General features: G+C 48.9%; 1 protein-coding gene across 1 annotated transcript in view; it reads left to right on the top strand.

Moving 5' to 3' along the window:
- Positions 1-19,245, top strand: part of LOC140406181 (serine/threonine-protein kinase TAO2-like) — a gene marked incomplete at its 3' end in the record, with an annotated part of 183,121 nt that overhangs the window by 90,478 nt on the left and 73,398 nt on the right. Inside the window, 7 exon segments of the mRNA XM_072494320.1 lie at positions 10,640-10,825; positions 10,827-10,871; positions 10,873-10,887; positions 13,375-13,446; positions 15,606-15,707; positions 16,646-16,691; positions 17,645-17,741. Coding sequence (XP_072350421.1) covers positions 10,751-10,825; positions 10,827-10,871; positions 10,873-10,887; positions 13,375-13,446; positions 15,606-15,707; positions 16,646-16,691; positions 17,645-17,741 — 452 coding nt within the window.

The raw sequence follows: 19,245 nt of genomic DNA, 5'->3' as shown, positions 1-19,245 counted from the left end.
TAATCAGCGACAACAGGATAATTAATCAGCAACAACAGGATAATTAATCAGCAACAGGATAATTAATCAACAACAGGATAATTAATCAGCAACAGGATAATTAATCAGCAACAACAGGATAATTAATCAGCAACAACAGGATAATTAATCAGCGACAACAGGATAATTAATCAGCGACAGGATAATTAATCAGCGACAACAGGATAATTAATCAGCGACAACAGGATAATTAATCAGCAACAGGATAATTAATCAGCGACAACAGGATAATTAATCAGCGACAGGATAATTAATCAGTGACAACAGGATAATTAATCAGCGACAACAGGATAATTAATCAGCGACAACAGGATAATTAATCAGCAACAACAGGATAATTAATCAGCGACAGGATAATTAATCAGCGACAACAGGATAATTAATCAGCGACAGGATAATTAATCAGCGACAGGATAATTAATCAGCGACAACAGGATAATTAATCAGCAACAACAGGATAATTAATCAGCAACAGGATAATTAATCAGCGACAACAGGATAATTAATCAGCGACAACAGGATAATTAATCAGCAACATCAGGATAATTAATCAGCGACAACAGGATAATTAATCAGCGACAACAGGATAATTAATCAGCAACAGGATAATTAATCAGCAGCAACAGGATAATTAATCAGCAACAACAGGATAATTAATCAGCAACAGGATAATTAATCAGCGACAACAGGATAATTAATCAGCAACAACAGGATAATTAATCAGCGACAACAGGATAATTAATCAGCGACAACAGGATAATTAATCAGCAACAACAGGATAATTAATCAGCAACAACAGGATAATTAATCAGCAACAACAGGATAATTAATCAGCAACAGGATAATTAATCAGCAACAACAGGATAATTAATCAGCAACAGGATAATTAATCAACAACAGGATAATTAATCAGCAACAACAGGATAATTAATCAGCAACAGGATAATTAATCAGCAACAGGATAATTAATCAGCGACAACAGGATAATTAATCAGGAACAGGACAGCAACAGGATAATTAATCAGCAACAACAGGATAATTAATCAGCAGCAACAGGATAATTAATCAGCAGCAACAGGATAATTAATCAGCAGCAACAGGATAATTAATCAGCAACAGGATAATTAATCAACAACAGGATAATTAATCAGCAACAACAGGATAATTAATCAGCAACAGGATAATTAATCAGCAACAGGATAATTAATCAGCAACAACAGGATAATTAATCAGCAACAGGATAATTAATCAGCAACAGGATAATTAATCAGCAACAACAGGATAATTAATCAGCAACAGGATAATTAATCAGCAACAACAGGATAATTAATCAGCAACAACAGGATAATTAATCAGCAACAGGATAATTAATCAGCAACAACAGGATAATTAATCAGCAACAACAGGATAATTAATCAGCAACAGGATAATTAATCAGCAACAACAGGATAATTAATCAGCGACAGGATAATTAATCAACGACAGGATAATTAATCAGCAACAGGATAATTAATCAGCGACAACAGGATAATTAATCAGCAACAGGATAATTAATCAACAACAGGATAATTAATCAGCGACAGGATAATTAATCAGCGATAGGATAATTAATCAGCGACAACAGGATAATTAATCAGCAACAGGATAATTAATCAGCAACAGGATAATTAATCAGCGACAACAGGATAATTAATCAGCAACAACAGGATAATTAATCAGCAACAGGATAATTAATCAGCAACAACAGGATAATTAATCAGCAACAGGATAATTAATCAGCGACAACAGGATAATTAATCAGCGACAACAGGATAATTAATCAACAACGACAGGATAATTAATCAGCGACAACAGGATAATTAATCAGCGACAACAGGATAATTAATCAGCAACAACAGGATAATTAATCAGCAACAGGATAATTAATCAGCGACAACAGGATAATTAATCAGCAACAACAGGATAATTAATCAGCAACAGGATAATTAATCAGCGACAGGATAATTAATCAGCGACAGGATAATTAATCAGCAACAACAGGATAATTAATCAGCGACAACAGGATAATTAATCAGCAACAACAGGATAATTAATCAGCGACAGGATAATTAATCAGCAACAACAGGATAATTAATTAGCGACAGGATAATTAATCAGCGACAACAGGATAATTAATCAGCGACAGGATAATTAATCAGCAACAGGATAATTAATCAGCAACAACAGGATAATTAATCAGCAACAGGATAATTAATCAGCAACGACAGGATAATTAATCAGCGACAGGATAATTAATCAACGACAGGATAATTAATCAGCAACAGGATAATTAATCAGCGACAACAGGATAATTAATCAGCAACAGGATAATTAATCAACAACAGGATAATTAATCAGCGACAGGATAATTAATCAGCGATAGGATAATTAATCAGCGACAACAGGATAATTAATCAGCAACAGGATAATTAATCAGCAACAACAGGATAATTAATCAGCAACAACAGGATAATTAATCAGCAACAACAGGATAATTAATCAGCAACAGGATAATTAATCAGCAACAACAGGATAATTAATCAGCAACAGGATAATTAATCAGCAACAACAGGATAATTAATCAGCAACAACAGGATAATTAATCAGCGACAGGATAATTAATCAGCGACAACAGGATAATTAATCAGCGACAACAGGATAATTAATAAGCAACAGGATAATTAATCAACAACGACAGGATAATTAATCAGCGACAACAGGATAATTAATCAGCGACAACAGGATAATTAATCAGCAACAACAGGATAATTAATCAGCAACAGGATAATTAATCAGCGACAACAGAATAATTAATCAGCAACAGGATAATTAATCAGCGACAACAGGATAATTAATCAGCAACAGGATAATTAATCAGCAACAAGATAATTAATCAGCAACAACAGGATAATTAATCAGCGACAACAGGATAAGTAATCAGCAACAACAGGATAATTAATCAGCGACAGGATAATTAATCAGCGACAACAGGATAATTAATCAGCGACAGGATAATTAATCAGCAACAGGATAATTAATCAGCAACAACAGGATAATTAATCAGCGACAGGATAATTAATCAGCGACAACAGGATAATTAATCAGCGACAGGATAATTAATCAGCGACAACAGGATAATTAATCAGCAACAGGATAATTAATCAGCAGCAACAGGATAATTAATCAGCGACAACAGGATAATTAATCAGCGACAACAGGATAATTAATCAGCAACAGGATAATTAATCAGCAACAGGATAATTAATCAGCGACAGGATAATTAATCAGCGACAACAGGATAATTAATCAGCGACAACAGGATAATTAATCAGCAACAACAGGATAATTAATCAGCGACAGGATAATTAATCAGCAACAACAGGATAATTAATCAGCAACAACAGGATAATTAATCAGCGACAGGATAATTAATCAGCAACAGGATAATTAATCAGCAACAACAGGATAATTAATCAGCGACAGGATAATTAATCAGCAACAACAGGATAATTAATCAGCAACAGGATAATTAATCAGCAACAACAGGATAATTAATCAGCAACAGGATAATTAATCAACAACAGGATAATTAATCAGCAACAACAGGATAATTAATCAGCAACAGGATAATTAATCAACAACAGGATAATTAATCAGCGACAACAGGATAATTAATCAGCAACAACAGGATAATTAATCAGCGACAGGATAATTAATCAGCAACAGGATAATTAATCAGCAACAACAGGATAATTAATCAGCAACAACAGGATAATTAATCAGCGACAGGATAATTAATCAGCGACAACAGGATAATTAATCAGCGACAGGATAATTAATCAGCAACAGGATAATTAATCAACAACAGGATAATTAATCAGCGACAACAGGATAATTAATCAGCAACAGGATAATTAATCAGCGACAACAGGATAATTAATCAGCAACAACAGGATAATTAATCAGCGACAACCGGATAATTAATCAGCGACAACAGGATAATTAATCAGCAACAGGATAATTAATCAGCGACAACAGGATAATTAATCAGCAACAACAGGAGAATTAATCAGCGACAGGATAATTAATCAGCGACAGGATAATTAATCAGCAACAACAGGATAATTAATCAGCGACAGGATAATTAATCAGCGACAGGATAATTAATCAGCAACAGGATAATTAATCAGCAACAACAGGACAACAGGATAATTAATCAGCAACAGGATAATTAATCAGCGACAACAGGATAATTAATCAGCAACAACAGGATAATTAATCAGCGACAACAGGATAATTAATCAGCAACGACAGGATAATTAATCAGCAACAACAGGATAATTAATCAGCGACAGGATAATTAATCAGCGACAACAGGATAATTAATCAGCAACAACAGGATAATTAATCAGCGACAGGATAATTAATCAGCAACAACAGGATAATTAATCAGCGACAACAGGATAATTAATCAACAACAGGATAATTAATCAACAACAGGATAATTAATCAGCAACAACAGGATAATTAATCAGCAACAACAGGATAATTAATCAACAACAGGATAATTAATCAGCGACAGGATAATTAATCAGCAACAACAGGATAATTAATCAGCGACAACAGGATAATTAATCAACAACAGGATAATTAATCAGCAACAGGATAATTAATCAGCAACAACAGGATAATTAATCAGCGACAACAGGATAATTAATCAGCAACAACAGGATAATTAATCAGCAACAACAGGATAATTAATCAGCAACAGGATAATTAATCAGCAACAGGATAATTAATCAGCAACAACAGGATAATTAATCAGCGACAGGATAATTAATCAGCGACAACAGGATAATTAATCAGCAACAACAGGATAATTAATCAGCAACAACAGGATAATTAATCAGCGACAACAGGATAATTAATCAGCAACAGGATAATTAATCAGCGACAACAGGATAATTAATCAGCAACAACAGGATAATTAATCAGCAACAACAGGATAATTAATCAACAACAGGATAATTAATCAGCAACAACAGGATAATTAATCAGCGACAGGATAATTAATCAGCGACAACAGGATAATTAATCAGCAACAACAGGATAATTAATCAGCAACAACAGGATAATTAATCAGCGACAGGATAATTAATCAGCGACAACAGGACAATTAATCAGCAACAGGATAATTAATCAGCGACAACAGGATAATTAATCAACAACAGGATAATTAATCAGCGACAACAGGATAATTAATCAGCGACCGGATAATTAATCAGCAGCAACAGGATAATTAATCAGCAACAGGATAATTAATCAGCGACAACAGGATAATTAATCAGCAACGACAGGATAATTAATCAGCGACAGGATAATTAATCAGCAGCAACAGGATAATTAATCAGCAACAACAGGATAATTAATCAGCAGCAACAGGATAATTAATCAGCAGCAACAGGATAATTAATCAGCGACAGGATAATTAATCAACGACAACAGGATAATTAATCAGCAACAACAGGATAATTAATCAGCAACAACAGGATAATTAATCAGCGACAACAGGATAATTAATCAGCAACCGGATAATTAATCAGCGACAACAGCATAATTAATCAGCGACAGGATAATTAATCAGCAGCAACAGGATAATTAATCAGCGACAACAAGATAATTAATCAGCAACAGGATAATTAATCAGCAACAGGATAATTAATCAGCGACAGGATAATTAATCAGCAACAACAGGATAATTAATCAGCGACAACAGGATAATTAATCAGCAACAGGATAATTAATCAGCAACAACAGGATAATTAATCAGCGACAACAGGATAATTAATCAGCGACAACAGGATAATTAATCAGCAACAACAGGATAATTAATCAGCGACAGGATAATTAATCAGCGACAGGATAATTAATCAGCAACAACAGGATAATTAATCAGCAGCAACAGGATAATTAATCAGCAACAGGATAATTAATCAGCAACAACAGGATAATTAATCAGCAACAACAGGATAATTAATCAGCGACAACAGGATAATTAATCAGCGACAACAGGATAATTAATCAGCAACAACAGGATAATTAATCAGCGACAACAGGATAATTAATCAGCAGCAACAGGATAATTAATCAGCAACAGGATAATTAATCAGCAACAACAGGATAATTAATCAGCAACAGGATAATTAATCAACAACAGGATAATTAATCAGCAACAACAGGATAATTAATCAGCAGCAACAGGATAATTAATCAACAACAGGATAATTAATCAGCAGCAACAGGATAATTAATCAACAACAGGATAATTAATCAGCGACAACAGGATAATTAATCAGCAACAACAGGATAATTAATCAGCAACAGGATAATTAATCAGCAACAGGATAATTAATCAGCAACAACAGGATAATTAATCAGCGACAACAGGATAATTAAACAGCGACAACAGGATAATTAATCAACAACAGGATAATTAATCAGCAACAACAGGATAATTAATCAGCAACAACAGGATAATTAATCAGCAACAGGATAATTAATCAGCAACAACAGGATAATTAATCAGCAACAGGATAATTAATCAGCGACAACAGGATAATTAATCAGCAACAACAGGATAATTAATCAGCAACAGGATAATTAATCAGCGACAGGATAATTAATCAGCAACAACAGGATAATTAATCAGCAACAACAGGATAATTAATCAGCAACAACAGGATAATTAATCAACAACAGGATAATTAATCAGCAACAACAGGATAATTAATCAGCGACAACAGGATAATTAATCAGCAACAGGATAATTAATCAGCAACAACAGGATAATTAATCAGCAACAACAGGATAATTAATCAGCAACAACAGGATAATTAAACAGCGACAACAGGATAATTAATCAGCAACAACAGGATAATTAATCAGCAACAACAGGATAATTAATCAGCAACAACAGGATAATTAATCAGTAACAGGATAATTAATCAGCAACAGGATAATTAATCAGCGACAACAGGATAATTAATCAGCGACAACAGGATAATTAATCAGCAACAGGATAATTAATCAGCAACAGGATAATTAATCAGCAACAACAGGATAATTAATCAGCAACAACAGGATAATTAATCAGCAACAGGATAATTAATCAGCAACAACAGGATAATTAATCAGCAACAGGATAATTAATCAGCAACAGGATAATTAATCAGCAACAACAGGATAATTAATCAGCAGCAACAGGATAATTAATCAGCAACAGGATAATTAATCAGCGACAACAGGATAATTAATCAGCAACAGGATAATTAATCAGCAACAACAGGATAATTAATCAGCAACAGGATAATTAATCAGCGACAACAGGATAATTAATCAGCAACAGGATAATTAATCAGCAACAACAGGATAATTAATCAGCAACAGGATAATTAATCAGCAACAACAGGATAATTAATCAGCAACAACAGGATAATTAATCAGCAACAGGATAATTAATCAGCGACAACAGGATAATTAATCAGCAACAACAGGATAATTAATCAGCAACAGGATAATTAATCAGCAACAACAGGATAATTAATCAGCAGCAACAGGATAATTAATCAGCAACAGGATAATTAATCAGCGACAACAGGATAATTAATCAGCAACAACAGGATAATTAATCAGCAACAGGATAATTAATCAGCAACAACAGGATAATTAATCAGCAACAGGATAATTAATCAGCAACAACAGGATAATTAATCAGCGACAACAGGATAATTAATCAGCAACAGGATAATTAATCAGCAACAACAGGATAATTAATCAGCAACAGGATAATTAATCAGCGACAACAGGATAATTAATCAGCAACAACAGGATAATTAATCAGCAACAGGATAATTAATCAGCAACAACAGGATAATTAATCAGCAGCAACAGGATAATTAATCAGCAGCAACAGGATAATTAATCAACAACAGGATAATTAATCAGCGACAACAGGATAATTAATCAGCAACAGGATAATTAATCAGCAACAGGATAATTAATCAGCAACAACAGGATAATTAATCAGCGACAACAGGATAATTAATCAGCAACAACAAGATAATTAATCAGCGACAGGATAATTAATCAGCGACAGGATAATTAATCAGCAACAACAGGATAATTAATCAGCAACAACAAGATAATTAATCAGCGACAGGATAATTAATCAGCGACAGGATAATTAATCAGCAACAACAGGATAATTAATCAGCAACAGGATAATTAATCAGCAGCAACAGGATAATTAATCAGCAACAACAGGATAATTAATCAACAACAGGATAATTAATCAGCAACAACAAGATAATTAATCAGCGACAGGATAATTAATCAGCGACAGGATAATTAATCAGCAACAACAGGATAATTAATCAGCAACAGGATAATTAATCAGCAGCAACAGGATAATTAATCAGCAACAACAGGATAATTAATCAACAACAGGATAATTAATCAGCGACAACAGGATAATTAATCAGCAACAACAAGATAATTAATCAGCAACAGGATAATTAATCAGCAACAACAGGATAATTAATCAGCGACAGGATAATTAATCAGCAACGACAGGATAATTAATCAGCAACAGGATAATTAATCAGCGACAACAGGATAATTAATCAGCAACAACAGGATAATTAATCAGCGACAACAGGATAATTAATCAGCAACAGGATAATTAATCAGCAACGACAGGATAATTAATCAGCAACAACAGGATAATTAATCAGCAACAGGATAATTAATCAGCAACAACACGTTCTGGGTCTCCCCCTCGCTGCACCCGGCACGTTCTGGGTCTCGCTGCACCCGGCACGTTCTGGGTCTCGCTGCACCCGGCACGTTCTGGGTCTCGCTGCACCCGGCACGTTCTGGGTCTCGCTCTCGCTGCACCCGGCACGTTCTGGGTCTCGCTGCACCCGGCACGTTCTGGGTCTCGCTGCACCCGGCACGTTCTGGGTCTCGCTGCACCCGGCACGTTCTGGGTCTCCCCCTCGCTGCACCCGGCACGTTCTGGGTCTCGCTGCACCCGGCACGTTCTGGATCTCGCTGCACCCGGCACGTTCTGGGTCTCCCCCTCGCTGCACCCGGCACGTTCTGGGTCTCGCTGCACCCGGCACGTTCTGGGTCTCGCTGCACCCGGCACGTTCTGGGTCTCGCTGCACCCGGCACGTTCTGGGTCTCGCTGCACCCGGCACGTTCTGGGTCTCGCTCTCGCTGCGCCCGGCTCGTTCTGGGTCTCGCTCTCGCTGCACCCGGCACGTTCTGGGTCTCCCCCTCGCTGCACCCGGCACGTTCTGGGTCTCGCTCTCGCTGCACCCGGCACGTTCTGGGTCTCGCTGCGCCCGGCACGTTCTGGGTCTCGCTCTCGCTGCACCCGGCACGTTCTGGGTCTCGCTCTCGCTGCACCCGGCACGTTCTGGGTCTCGCTGCGCCCGGCACGTTCTGGGTCTCTCTCTCGCAGCACCCGGCACGTTCTGGGTCTCCCCCTCGCTGCACCCGGCACGTTCTGGGTCTCGCTCTCGCTGCACCCGGCACGTTCTGGGTCTCGCTGCACCCGGCACGTTCTGGGTCTCGCTCTCGCTGCACCCGGCACGTTCTGGGTCTCGCTGCACCCGGCACGTTCTGGGTCTCGCTCTCGCTGCACCCGGCACGTTCTGGGTCTCGCTGCACCCGGCACGTTCTGGGTCTCGCTGCACCCGGCACGTTCTGGGTCTCGCTCTCGCTGCACCCGGCACGTTCTGGGTCTCGCTGCACCCGGCACGTTCTGGGTCTCGCTCTCGCTGCACCCGGCACGTTCTGGGTCTCGCTGCACCCGGCACGTTCTGGGTCTCGCTCTCGCTGCACCCGGCACGTTCTGGGTCTCGCTGCACCCGGCACGTTCTGGGTCTCGCTCTCGCTGCACCCGGCACGTTCTGGCTCTCGCTGCACCCGGCACGTTCTGGGTCTCGCTGCACCCGGCACGTTCTGGGTCTCGCTCTCGCTGCACCCGGCACGTTCTGGGTCTCGCTGCACCCGGCACGTTCTGGGTCTCGCTGCACCCGGCACGTTCTGGGTCTCGCTGCGCCCGGCACGTTCTGGGTCTCGCTGCACCCGGCACGTTCTGGGTCTCGCTGCACCCGGCACGTTCTGGGTCTCGCTGCGCCCGGCACGTTCTGGGTCTCGCTGCGCCCGGCACGTTCTGGGTCTCGCTGCACCCGGCACGTTCTGGGTCTCGTTGCACCCGGCACGTTCTGGGTCTCGCTCTCGCTGCGCCCGGCACGTTCTGGGTCTCGCTCTCGCTGTGAGATCCTGTCGATCTGTATAATGAAATGAGCCTATTGGATTAATCCGGCGGAAATTGTTTGACGCAAAGGCTGATAGAGATTGGAACTCTCCCTCACACGGGTCATTGACTCAGTGGCTGGTTATAATTGGGTGAGATGGAGATGTGTGCTGTGTTTAGTGTGTGATGAGTAGCTGGCTCTCTATTAATTGATGTCTATCCCCCACTCTCTAGCTCTCTATGTGACACTGTGTGGGGAGGGGTGTGTATGCAGTGACCCCCCCTCCCCGTGGTCAGGGTGCAGAGAGGCCCGGCGCTGACCCCACACTCTGGGTCGTGCTGTGCATGATGCTGACCAGTGCTCGGGCCGGGAGTCTGAAGGATCCTGAAATCGCCGAGCTTTTCTACAAAGATGATCCTGGAAAAACTCTTTGTTGATCTACGAGAGATCGGACACGGCAGCTTCGGGGGCGGTTTACTTTGTAAGTGTTTTGGGTTGGTGACGTATGTCCCCCTTTCTCCTTTCTCTCCCATCACACCCCCCCCAATCTCCCCTTCAACCCCCCCCCCAATATCCGCTTCAACCCCCCCAATATCCCCTTCAACCCCCCCAATCTCCCCTTCAACCCCCCAATATCCCCTTCAACCCCCCAATATCCCCTTCAACCCCCCCCCCAATATCCCCTTCAACCCCCCCAATATCCCGCTTCAACCCCCCCAATATCCCCTTCAACCCCCCCCAATATCCACTTCAACCCCCCAATATCCCCTTCAAACCCCCCAATATCCCTTCAACCCCCCCCCAATATCCGCTTCAACCCCCCCAATCTCCCCTTCAACCCCCCCCCCAATATCCACTTCAACCCCCCCAATATCCGCTTCAACCCCCCCAATATCCCCCCCAATATCCGCTTCAACCCCCCCAATATCCCCCCCCAATATCCCCATCAACCCCCAATATCCCCTTCAAACCCCCCCCAATATCCACTTCAACCCCCCCAATATCCCCTTCAAACCCCCCCAATATCCCTCAAACCCCCCCAATATTCCCCTTCAAACCCCCCCAATATCCCCTTCAAACCCCCCCAATATCCCCTTCAAACCCCCCCCAATATCCCCTTCAAACTCCCCCCAATATCCCCCTTCAAACCCCCCCCAAAATCCCCCCCAATACCCCTTCAAACCCCCCCAACCCTCCCAATATCCCCTTCAACCCCCCCAATATCCCCTTCAACCCCCCAATATCCCCTTCAAACCCCTCCCAATATCCCCTTCAAACCCTCCCTCACCCAATATCCCCTTCAACCCCCTCGATATCCCCTTCAACCCCCTCGATATCCCCATCAACCCCCTCGATATCCCCATCAACCCCCTCGATATCCCCTTCAACCCCCCCCAATATCCCCTTCAAACCCCCCCAATATCCTCTTCAACCCCCCAATATCCCCTTCAAACCCCCCCCAATATCCCCTTCAAACCCCCCCAATATCCCCTTCAAACCCCCCCCAATATCCCCTTCAAACCCCCCCCAATATCCCCTTCAAACCCCCCCCAATATCCACTTCAACCCCCCCCAATATCCGCTTCAACCCCCCCAATATCCCCCCCCAATATCCCCTTCAAACCCCCCCAATATCCCCTTCAAACCCCTCCCGATATCCCCATTAACCCCCTCAATATCCCCTTCAACCCCCCCCAATATCCCCTTCAAACCCCCCCCCAATATCCTCTTCAACCCCCCAATATCCCCTTCAAACCCCCCCCCAAAATCCCCCCAACACCCCCAATATCCCCTTCAACCCCCTCGATATCCCCATTAACCCCCTCAATATCCCCTTCAACCCCCCCAATATCCCCTTCAAACCCCCCCAATATCCTCTTCAACCCCCCAATATCCCCTTCAAACCCCCCCCAATATCCCCCCAACCCCCCCCAATATCCCCTTCAAACCCCCCCCAATATCCCCTTCAAACCCCCCAATATCCCCTTCAAACCCCCCCAATACCCCCTTCAAACCCCCCCAATATCCCCTTCAAACCCCCCCAATATCCCCTTCAAACCCCCCCAATACCCCTTCAAACCCCCCCCAATATCCCCTTCAAACCCCCCCAATATCCCCTTCAAACCCCCCCAATATCCCCTTCAAACCCCCCCCAATATCCCCTTCAAACCCCCCCAATACCCCCTTCAAACCCCCCCAATATCCCCTTCAAACCCCCCCAATATCCCCTTCAAACCCCCCCAATACCCCCTTCAAACCCCCCCCCAATATCCCCTTCAAACCCCCCCAATATCCCCTTCAAACCCCCCCAATATCCCCTTCAAAACCCCCCCAATATCCCCTTCAAACCCCCCCAATACCCCCTTCAAACCCCCCCCAATATCCCCTTCAAACCCCCCCAATATCCCCTTCAAACCCCCCCAATACCCCCTTCAACCCCCCCAATATCCCCTTCAAACCCCCCCAATATCCCCTTCAAACCCCCCCAATATCCCCTTCAAACCCCCCCCAATATCCCCTTCAACCCCCCCAATATCCCCTTCAAACCCCCCCAATATCCCCTTCAACCCCCCCCAATATCCCCCCAACCCCCCCAATATCCCCTTCAAACCCCCCCAATATCCCCTTCAAACCCCCCCAATATCCCCTTCAAACCCCCCCAATATCCCCTTCACTGTCTCTCTCTCTCTCTCTCACTCTCTCTGTCTCGCTCACTCTCTCTCACTCTCTCTCTCTCTGTCTCTCTCACTCTCTCACTCACTCACTCACTCTCTCTCTCTCTCACTGTCTCTCTCTCTCTCTCTCACTCTCTCTGTCTCGCTCAACTCTCTCTCACTCTCTCTCTCTCTGTCTCTCTCACTCTCTCACTCACTCACTCACTCTCTCTCTCTCTCACTGTCTCTCTCTCTCTCTCTCACTCTCTCTGTCTCTCTCTCACTCACTCACTCACTCTCTCTCTCTCTCTCAGGCGAGGGATATGCGAAGCAGTGAGGTTGTCGCCATTAAGAAGATGTCCTATAGCGGAAAACAGTCTAATGAGGTAATAGTATGGATGAAGCGACGGCAATGGAGTCTGGCTGGGTTGGGGGGGGGCGAGGGTATCGGGGGGGAGGGAGTCGGGCTGGGGGGGGGAGGGAGTCGGGCTGGGGGGGGAGGGAGTCGGGCTGGGGGGGGAGGGAGTCGGGCTGGGGGGGGGGAGGATGTCGGAGGGGGGGCGAGGGTGTCGGGGGGGGTCCGGTTTTGGGTGGGGGGGGTTTGGGTGGTGGTGGTTTTGGGGGGGTTTGGGGGGTCCTGTTTTGGGGGGTGCGGTTTTGGGCTTTGGGGGGTCTGTTTTGGGGCGGTAGTCTTGGGGGTGCTGTTTTGGGGGTTTCGGTTTTGGGGGGGAGGGTTTGGGGGTCCGGTTTTGGGGGAGTAGTTTTGGGGTGTGGTTTTGGGGGAGAGTTTGGAGGTGCGGTTTTGGGGGGGGGTTCTGGGGTGGTGGTTTTGGGGGGGTGCAGTTTTGGGGATGCTGCTTTGGGGGTGCGGTTCTGGGGCTGCGGTTTTGAGGGGACGGTTTTGGGGGGGGGTTCTGGGGGGTGCGGTTCTGGGGGGCTTTTGAGGGGGGTTGTTTGGGGGGGTCTGGTTTGGGGGTGGTGGTTTTGGGGGGGTGGTTTTGGGGGTCCGGTTCTGGTGGGGGGGGTCCGGTTTGGCGGGGGGGGTTTGGGGGTGGTGGTTTTGGGGGTGGTGGTTTTGGGGGGTGGGGGTGGTTTTGGGAGTTTGGGAGGAGTGGTTTTGGTGGGGGGGGGGGGGGAGTTGTTTTTGGGGGTGGATTTGGGGGTTGGTGGTTTTGGCGGTCCGGTTTTGCGGGGTGGGGGATTTGTGGGTGTGGTTTTGGGGTGTGGTGTGGGGGGGGGTTTTTGGGGGGTCCGGTTTTGTGGGGATGGGGTTTGTGGGTGTGGTTTTGGGGGTCCGGTTTTGGGGGGGGTTGGGGGGTCCGGTTTTGGGGGGGGGTTTGGGGGTGTGCGTTGGGGGTGTGGTTGGGGGGGGGTTTGGGGGGTGGGTTTGGAGGGGTTTGGGGGTCTCGTTGTGGGGGGGGTTTGGGGGTGTGGTTTGAGGGTCCGGTTTTGGGGGGGGGGGTGGTTTGTGGGTGTGGTTTGGGGTCCGGTTTTGGGGGGTGGGTTTGTGGGTGTGGGTTTGGGATGGGGGGTTTGGGGGTGCAGTTTTGGGGGGGGGGTGGTTTGTGGGGGGGTTTGGGGGGTGCGGTTTTGTGGGTCCGGTTTTGGGGGGGTGGGTTTGTGGGTCCAGTTTTGGGGGGTGGGTTTGTGGGTCCGGTTTTGGGGGGGTGCTTTGTGGGTGTGGTTTGGGGGGGGGTTTGGGGGTCCGGTTTTTGGGGGGGGTTTTGGTGGTCCGGTTTTGGGGGGGGGTTGGGTGTGTGGGTTGGGGGTCCGGTTTTGGGGGGGGGTTTGGGGGTCCGGTTTTGGGGGGGGTTTGGGGGTCCGGTTTTGGGGGGGGGGGGTTTGGGGGTCCGGTTTTGGGGGGGGGGGGTGTGGGGGTGCGGTTTTGGGAGGAGGGTTTGGGGGTCCGGTTTTGGGGGGAGGGTTTGGGGGTCCGGTTTTGGGGGGAGGGTTTGGGGGTCCGGGTTTGGGGGGGGGGTTTGGGGGTCCGGTTTTGGGGGGGGGGTGTGGGGGTCCGGTTTTGGGGGGAGGGTTTGGGGGTGCGGTTTTGGGGGGGGGGGTTGGGTGTGTGGGTTGGCGGTCCGGTTTTGGGGGGAGGGTTTGGTGGTCCGGTTTTGGGGGGAGGGTTTGGTGGTCCGGTTTTGGGGGGGAGGGTTTGGGGGGGAGGGTTTGGGGGTGCGGTTTTGGGGGGGGGGGGGTTGGGTGGGTGGGTTGGCGGTCCGGTTTTGGGGGGGAGGGTTTGGTGGTCCGGTTTTGGGGGGAGGGTTTGGTGGTCCGGTTTTGGGGGGAGGGTTTGGGGGTGCGGTTTTGGGGGGGGCGTTGGGTGTGTGGGTTGGCGGTCCGGTTTTGGGGGGAGGGTTTGGGGGTCCGGTTTTGGGGGGGGGGTTTGGGGGTCCGGTTTTGGGGGGGGGGTTTGGGGGTCCGGTTTTGGGGGGGGAGGGTTGGCGGTCCGGTTTTGAGGGGGGGGTTTGGGGGTCCGGTTTTGGGGGGAGGGTTTGGGGGTGCGGTTTTGGGGGTGCTGTTCCTGACGATCTTTCTCACACAGAAGTGGCAGGACATTATCAAGGAGGTGAAATTCCTGCAGAATCTGCGACACCCGAACACTATCGAATATAAAGGCTGCTACCTGAGGGAGCACACAGCCTGGGTATGTATCCCACCCCCCTAGCAGAGAACACAGTCTCCCGGACGAGGCCCCTCCCCGGACCCCCCCTCCCCGGACCCTGACCCCCCTCCCCTGACCCCCGGACCCTGACCCCCGTCCCCGGACCCTGACCCCCCCCCCCCCTCCAGACCATGACCCCCCTCCCCGGACCCTGACCACCCCTCCCCGGACCCTGACCCCCCCTCCCCGGACCCCCCCATCCCGGACCCTGACCCCCCGGACCCTGACCCCCCCCCCCCGGACCCTGACCCCCCCCCCCCCAGACCATGACCCCCCTCCCCGGACCCTGACCCCCCCCTCCCCGGACCCTGGCTCCCCTCCCCGGACCCTGACCACCACCCCAGACCCTGACCCCCCCTCCCCGGACCCTGACTCCCCCCCCTCCCCGGACCCTGACCCCCCCCCCTCCCCGGACCCTGACCCCCCCCCCTCCCCGGACCCTGACCCCCCCCCTCCCCTGACCCCCCCTCCCCTGACCCCCCCTCCCCGGACCCTGACCCCCGGACCCTGACCCCCCCTCCCCGGACCCTGACCCCCCCTCCCCGGACCCTGACCCCCCCTCCCCGGACCCTGACCCCCCCCCTCCCCGGACCCTGACCCCCCCTCCCCGGACCCTGACCCCCCCCCTCCCCGGACCCTGACCCCCGGACCCTGACCCCCCTCCCCGGACCCTGACCCCGCCCCCCCCCCCCTCCGGACCCGGACCCCCCCCCCCTCACCGGACCCTGACCCCCCTCCCTGGACCCTGACCCCCCTCCCCGGACCCTGACCCCACCCCCGGACCCTGACCCCCCACCCCCCAGACCCTGACCTCTTCCCCCGGACCCTGACCCTCCTCCCTGGTCACTGTCGGTTGATGAGGAATGGGTGTCGGTTGATATTTCCTGTGCTGAGGTTGTGACTCTCTCTCCCATTTCCAGTTGGTGATGGAATACTGCCTGGGATCAGCCTCTGATTTGCTGGAGGGTGAGTATCTGCTGTGATCATCCTGACCTCCGACTGTCAGTGACCCCCCCAGTGAGCCTCACTCACCCCTGACCCTTACTGACATCCGGCCCGAGTTTCGCTCTCACAGTGCCGTTCCGGTGATCCGGAGTCTCTCTCCCGGCTCCTGTTCCTGTGATCCAGAGTCTCTCTGGTGTCTCTCCCGGCTCCCGCTCCGGTGATCCGGAGTCTCTCCCGGCTTTCGTTCCGGTGATCCGGAGTCTTTCCCGGCTCCCGTTCCGGTGATCGGGAAACTCTCTCCCGGCTCCCGTTCCGGTGATCGGGAAACTCTCCTGGCTTTCGTTCCGGTGATCGGGAAACTCTCCCGGCTCCCGTTCCGGTGATCGGGAAACTCTCCCGGCTTTTGTTCCGGTGATCGGGAAACTCTCTCCCGGCTCCCGTTCCGGTGATTGGGAAACTCTCTCCCGCCTCCCGTTCCGGTGATCCGGACTCTCTCCCCCGGCTCCTGTTCCTGTGATCCAGAGTCTCTCTGGTGTCTCTCCCGGCTCCCGTTCCGGTGATCCGGAGTCTTTCCCGGCTTTCGTTCCGGTGATCCGGAGTCTTTCCCGTTCCGGTGATCGGGAAACTCTCTCCCGGCTCCCGTTCCGGTGATCGGGAAACTCTCTCCCGGCTCCCGTTCCGGTGATCTGGAGTCTCTCCCGGCTCCCGTTCCGGTGATCGGGAAACTCTCTCCCGGCTCCCGTTCCGGTGATCCGGAGTCTCTCTCCCGGCTCCTGTTCCAGTGATCTGGAGTCTTTCCCGGCCCCCGTTCCGGTGATCCGGAGTCTCCCGGCCCCTGTTCCGGTGATCCGGAGTCTCTCCCGGCTCTGGTTCCGGTGATCCGGAGTCTCCCGGCCCCATTCCGGTGATCCAGAGTCTCTCCAGGCTCCCGTTCCGGTGTTCCGGATTCTCACTTGAATCTCTCCCTTTTCCAGTTCATCGGAAGCCGCTCCAGGAGGTGGAGATTGCCGTCATTACCCATGGTGCCTTGCAGGGCTTGGCCTACCTTCACTCACACAACATGATCCACAGGTGAGAGGGCACGAGTCACAGAGGTCACGGTCTAGGGAGCTCAAGGGTCACAAGTCAAATTCATTGTCGCTGGGCGTGGGGGGACCTTGCAGCAACCAATAATGTCCTATCATTACATCTTTTTCTTCTTCCCCCCTCCCTGATCTCACTCCCACTCCAACCACATCGCCATCAAACACTCCCAATCCCACATTCCCCCTCCCTCCCTCTACCACTCCCTCTATCTCTGCCTCTTGCCCGCACCCCCCTCGCTCGCGCCTCCCTCGCCCCACGCCCCCCTCTCCCGCACCCCCCTCGCCCGCGCCCCCCTCGCCCGCACCCCCCCTCGCCCGCGACCCCCTCGCCTGCACCCCCCCTCGCCAGTGCCTCCCTCCCTTGCCTCCCTGCCCGCGCCCCCCCTCGCCCGCGCCTCCCCAAGCCCGCGCCTCCCTCGCCCGTGCCCCCCTCACCCGTACCCCCCTCGCCCGCACCTCCCTCGCCCGCGCCTCCCTCGCCCGCGCCTCCCTCCCCTCGCCCACGCCACCCCCCTCGCCCGCGCCCCCCTCGTGGGCAGCACGGTAGCACAGTGGTTAGCACTGTGGCTTCACAGCGCCAAGATCCCAGGTTCGATTCCCCGCTGGGTCACTGTCTGTGCGGAGTCTGCACGTTCTCCCCGTGTGTGCGTGGGTTTCCTCCGGGTGCTCCGGTTTCCTCCCACAGTCCAAAGATGTGCGGGGTAGGTGGATTGGCCATGATAAATTGTCCTTAGTGACCAAAAAAGGTTAAGAGGGGTTATTGGGTTACGGGGATAGGGTGGAAGTGAGGGCTTAAGTGGGTCGGTGCAGACCTGATGGGCCGAATGGCCTCCTTCTGCACTGTATGTTCTATGTAAACGTTAACATTCCATTTCCCATTCTAATTACCCGCTGTACCTGCCAACCGCCTTCCTGCGATTCATGAACTAAGACACCCAGATCTCTCTGCCAAGACGCATTTTGATTCTGTTTTCTATAGAGATAATTTGCCTTTCTATTTTTTCACCAAAATGGATAATCTCGCACTTATCCATGTTAAACTCGGTCTGCCAAATTTTGGCCCAATCTGCTATCCTTTCCATATCGGTCTGTAAAATCTGTATCTCCTCTTCACAGCTTGCTTTCCCTCCGATTTTAGCATCATCCATAAATTGTGCAATGTTGTACTCGGCCCCCCGAGTCTGCTCCGCCATCCAATCATGGGCTGATATTTCCTCACCTCCATTCTCCTGCCTTCTCCCCATAACCCCGATCCCCTTATTGATCAAAAACCTAACTATCTCTGTCTTAAAGACACTCAGTGATTTGGCCTCCACAGCCTTCTGCGGCAAAGAGTTCCACAGATTCACCACCCTCTGGCTGAAGAAATTCCTCCTCATCTCTGTTTTAAAGGATCGTCCCTTCACTCTGAGATTGGGTCCTCTGCTTCTAGTTTTTCCTACAAGTGGAAACATCCTCTCCACGTCCACTCTATCCAGGCCTCGCAGTAT

Source organism: Scyliorhinus torazame, unplaced genomic scaffold (genome assembly GCF_047496885.1).
Source record: "Scyliorhinus torazame isolate Kashiwa2021f unplaced genomic scaffold, sScyTor2.1 scaffold_337, whole genome shotgun sequence".
Taxonomy (NCBI): domain Eukaryota; kingdom Metazoa; phylum Chordata; class Chondrichthyes; order Carcharhiniformes; family Scyliorhinidae; genus Scyliorhinus; species Scyliorhinus torazame.
Note: the sequence above shows the minus strand (reverse complement) of the source record. Positions and strands in the feature narration are given on the sequence as shown.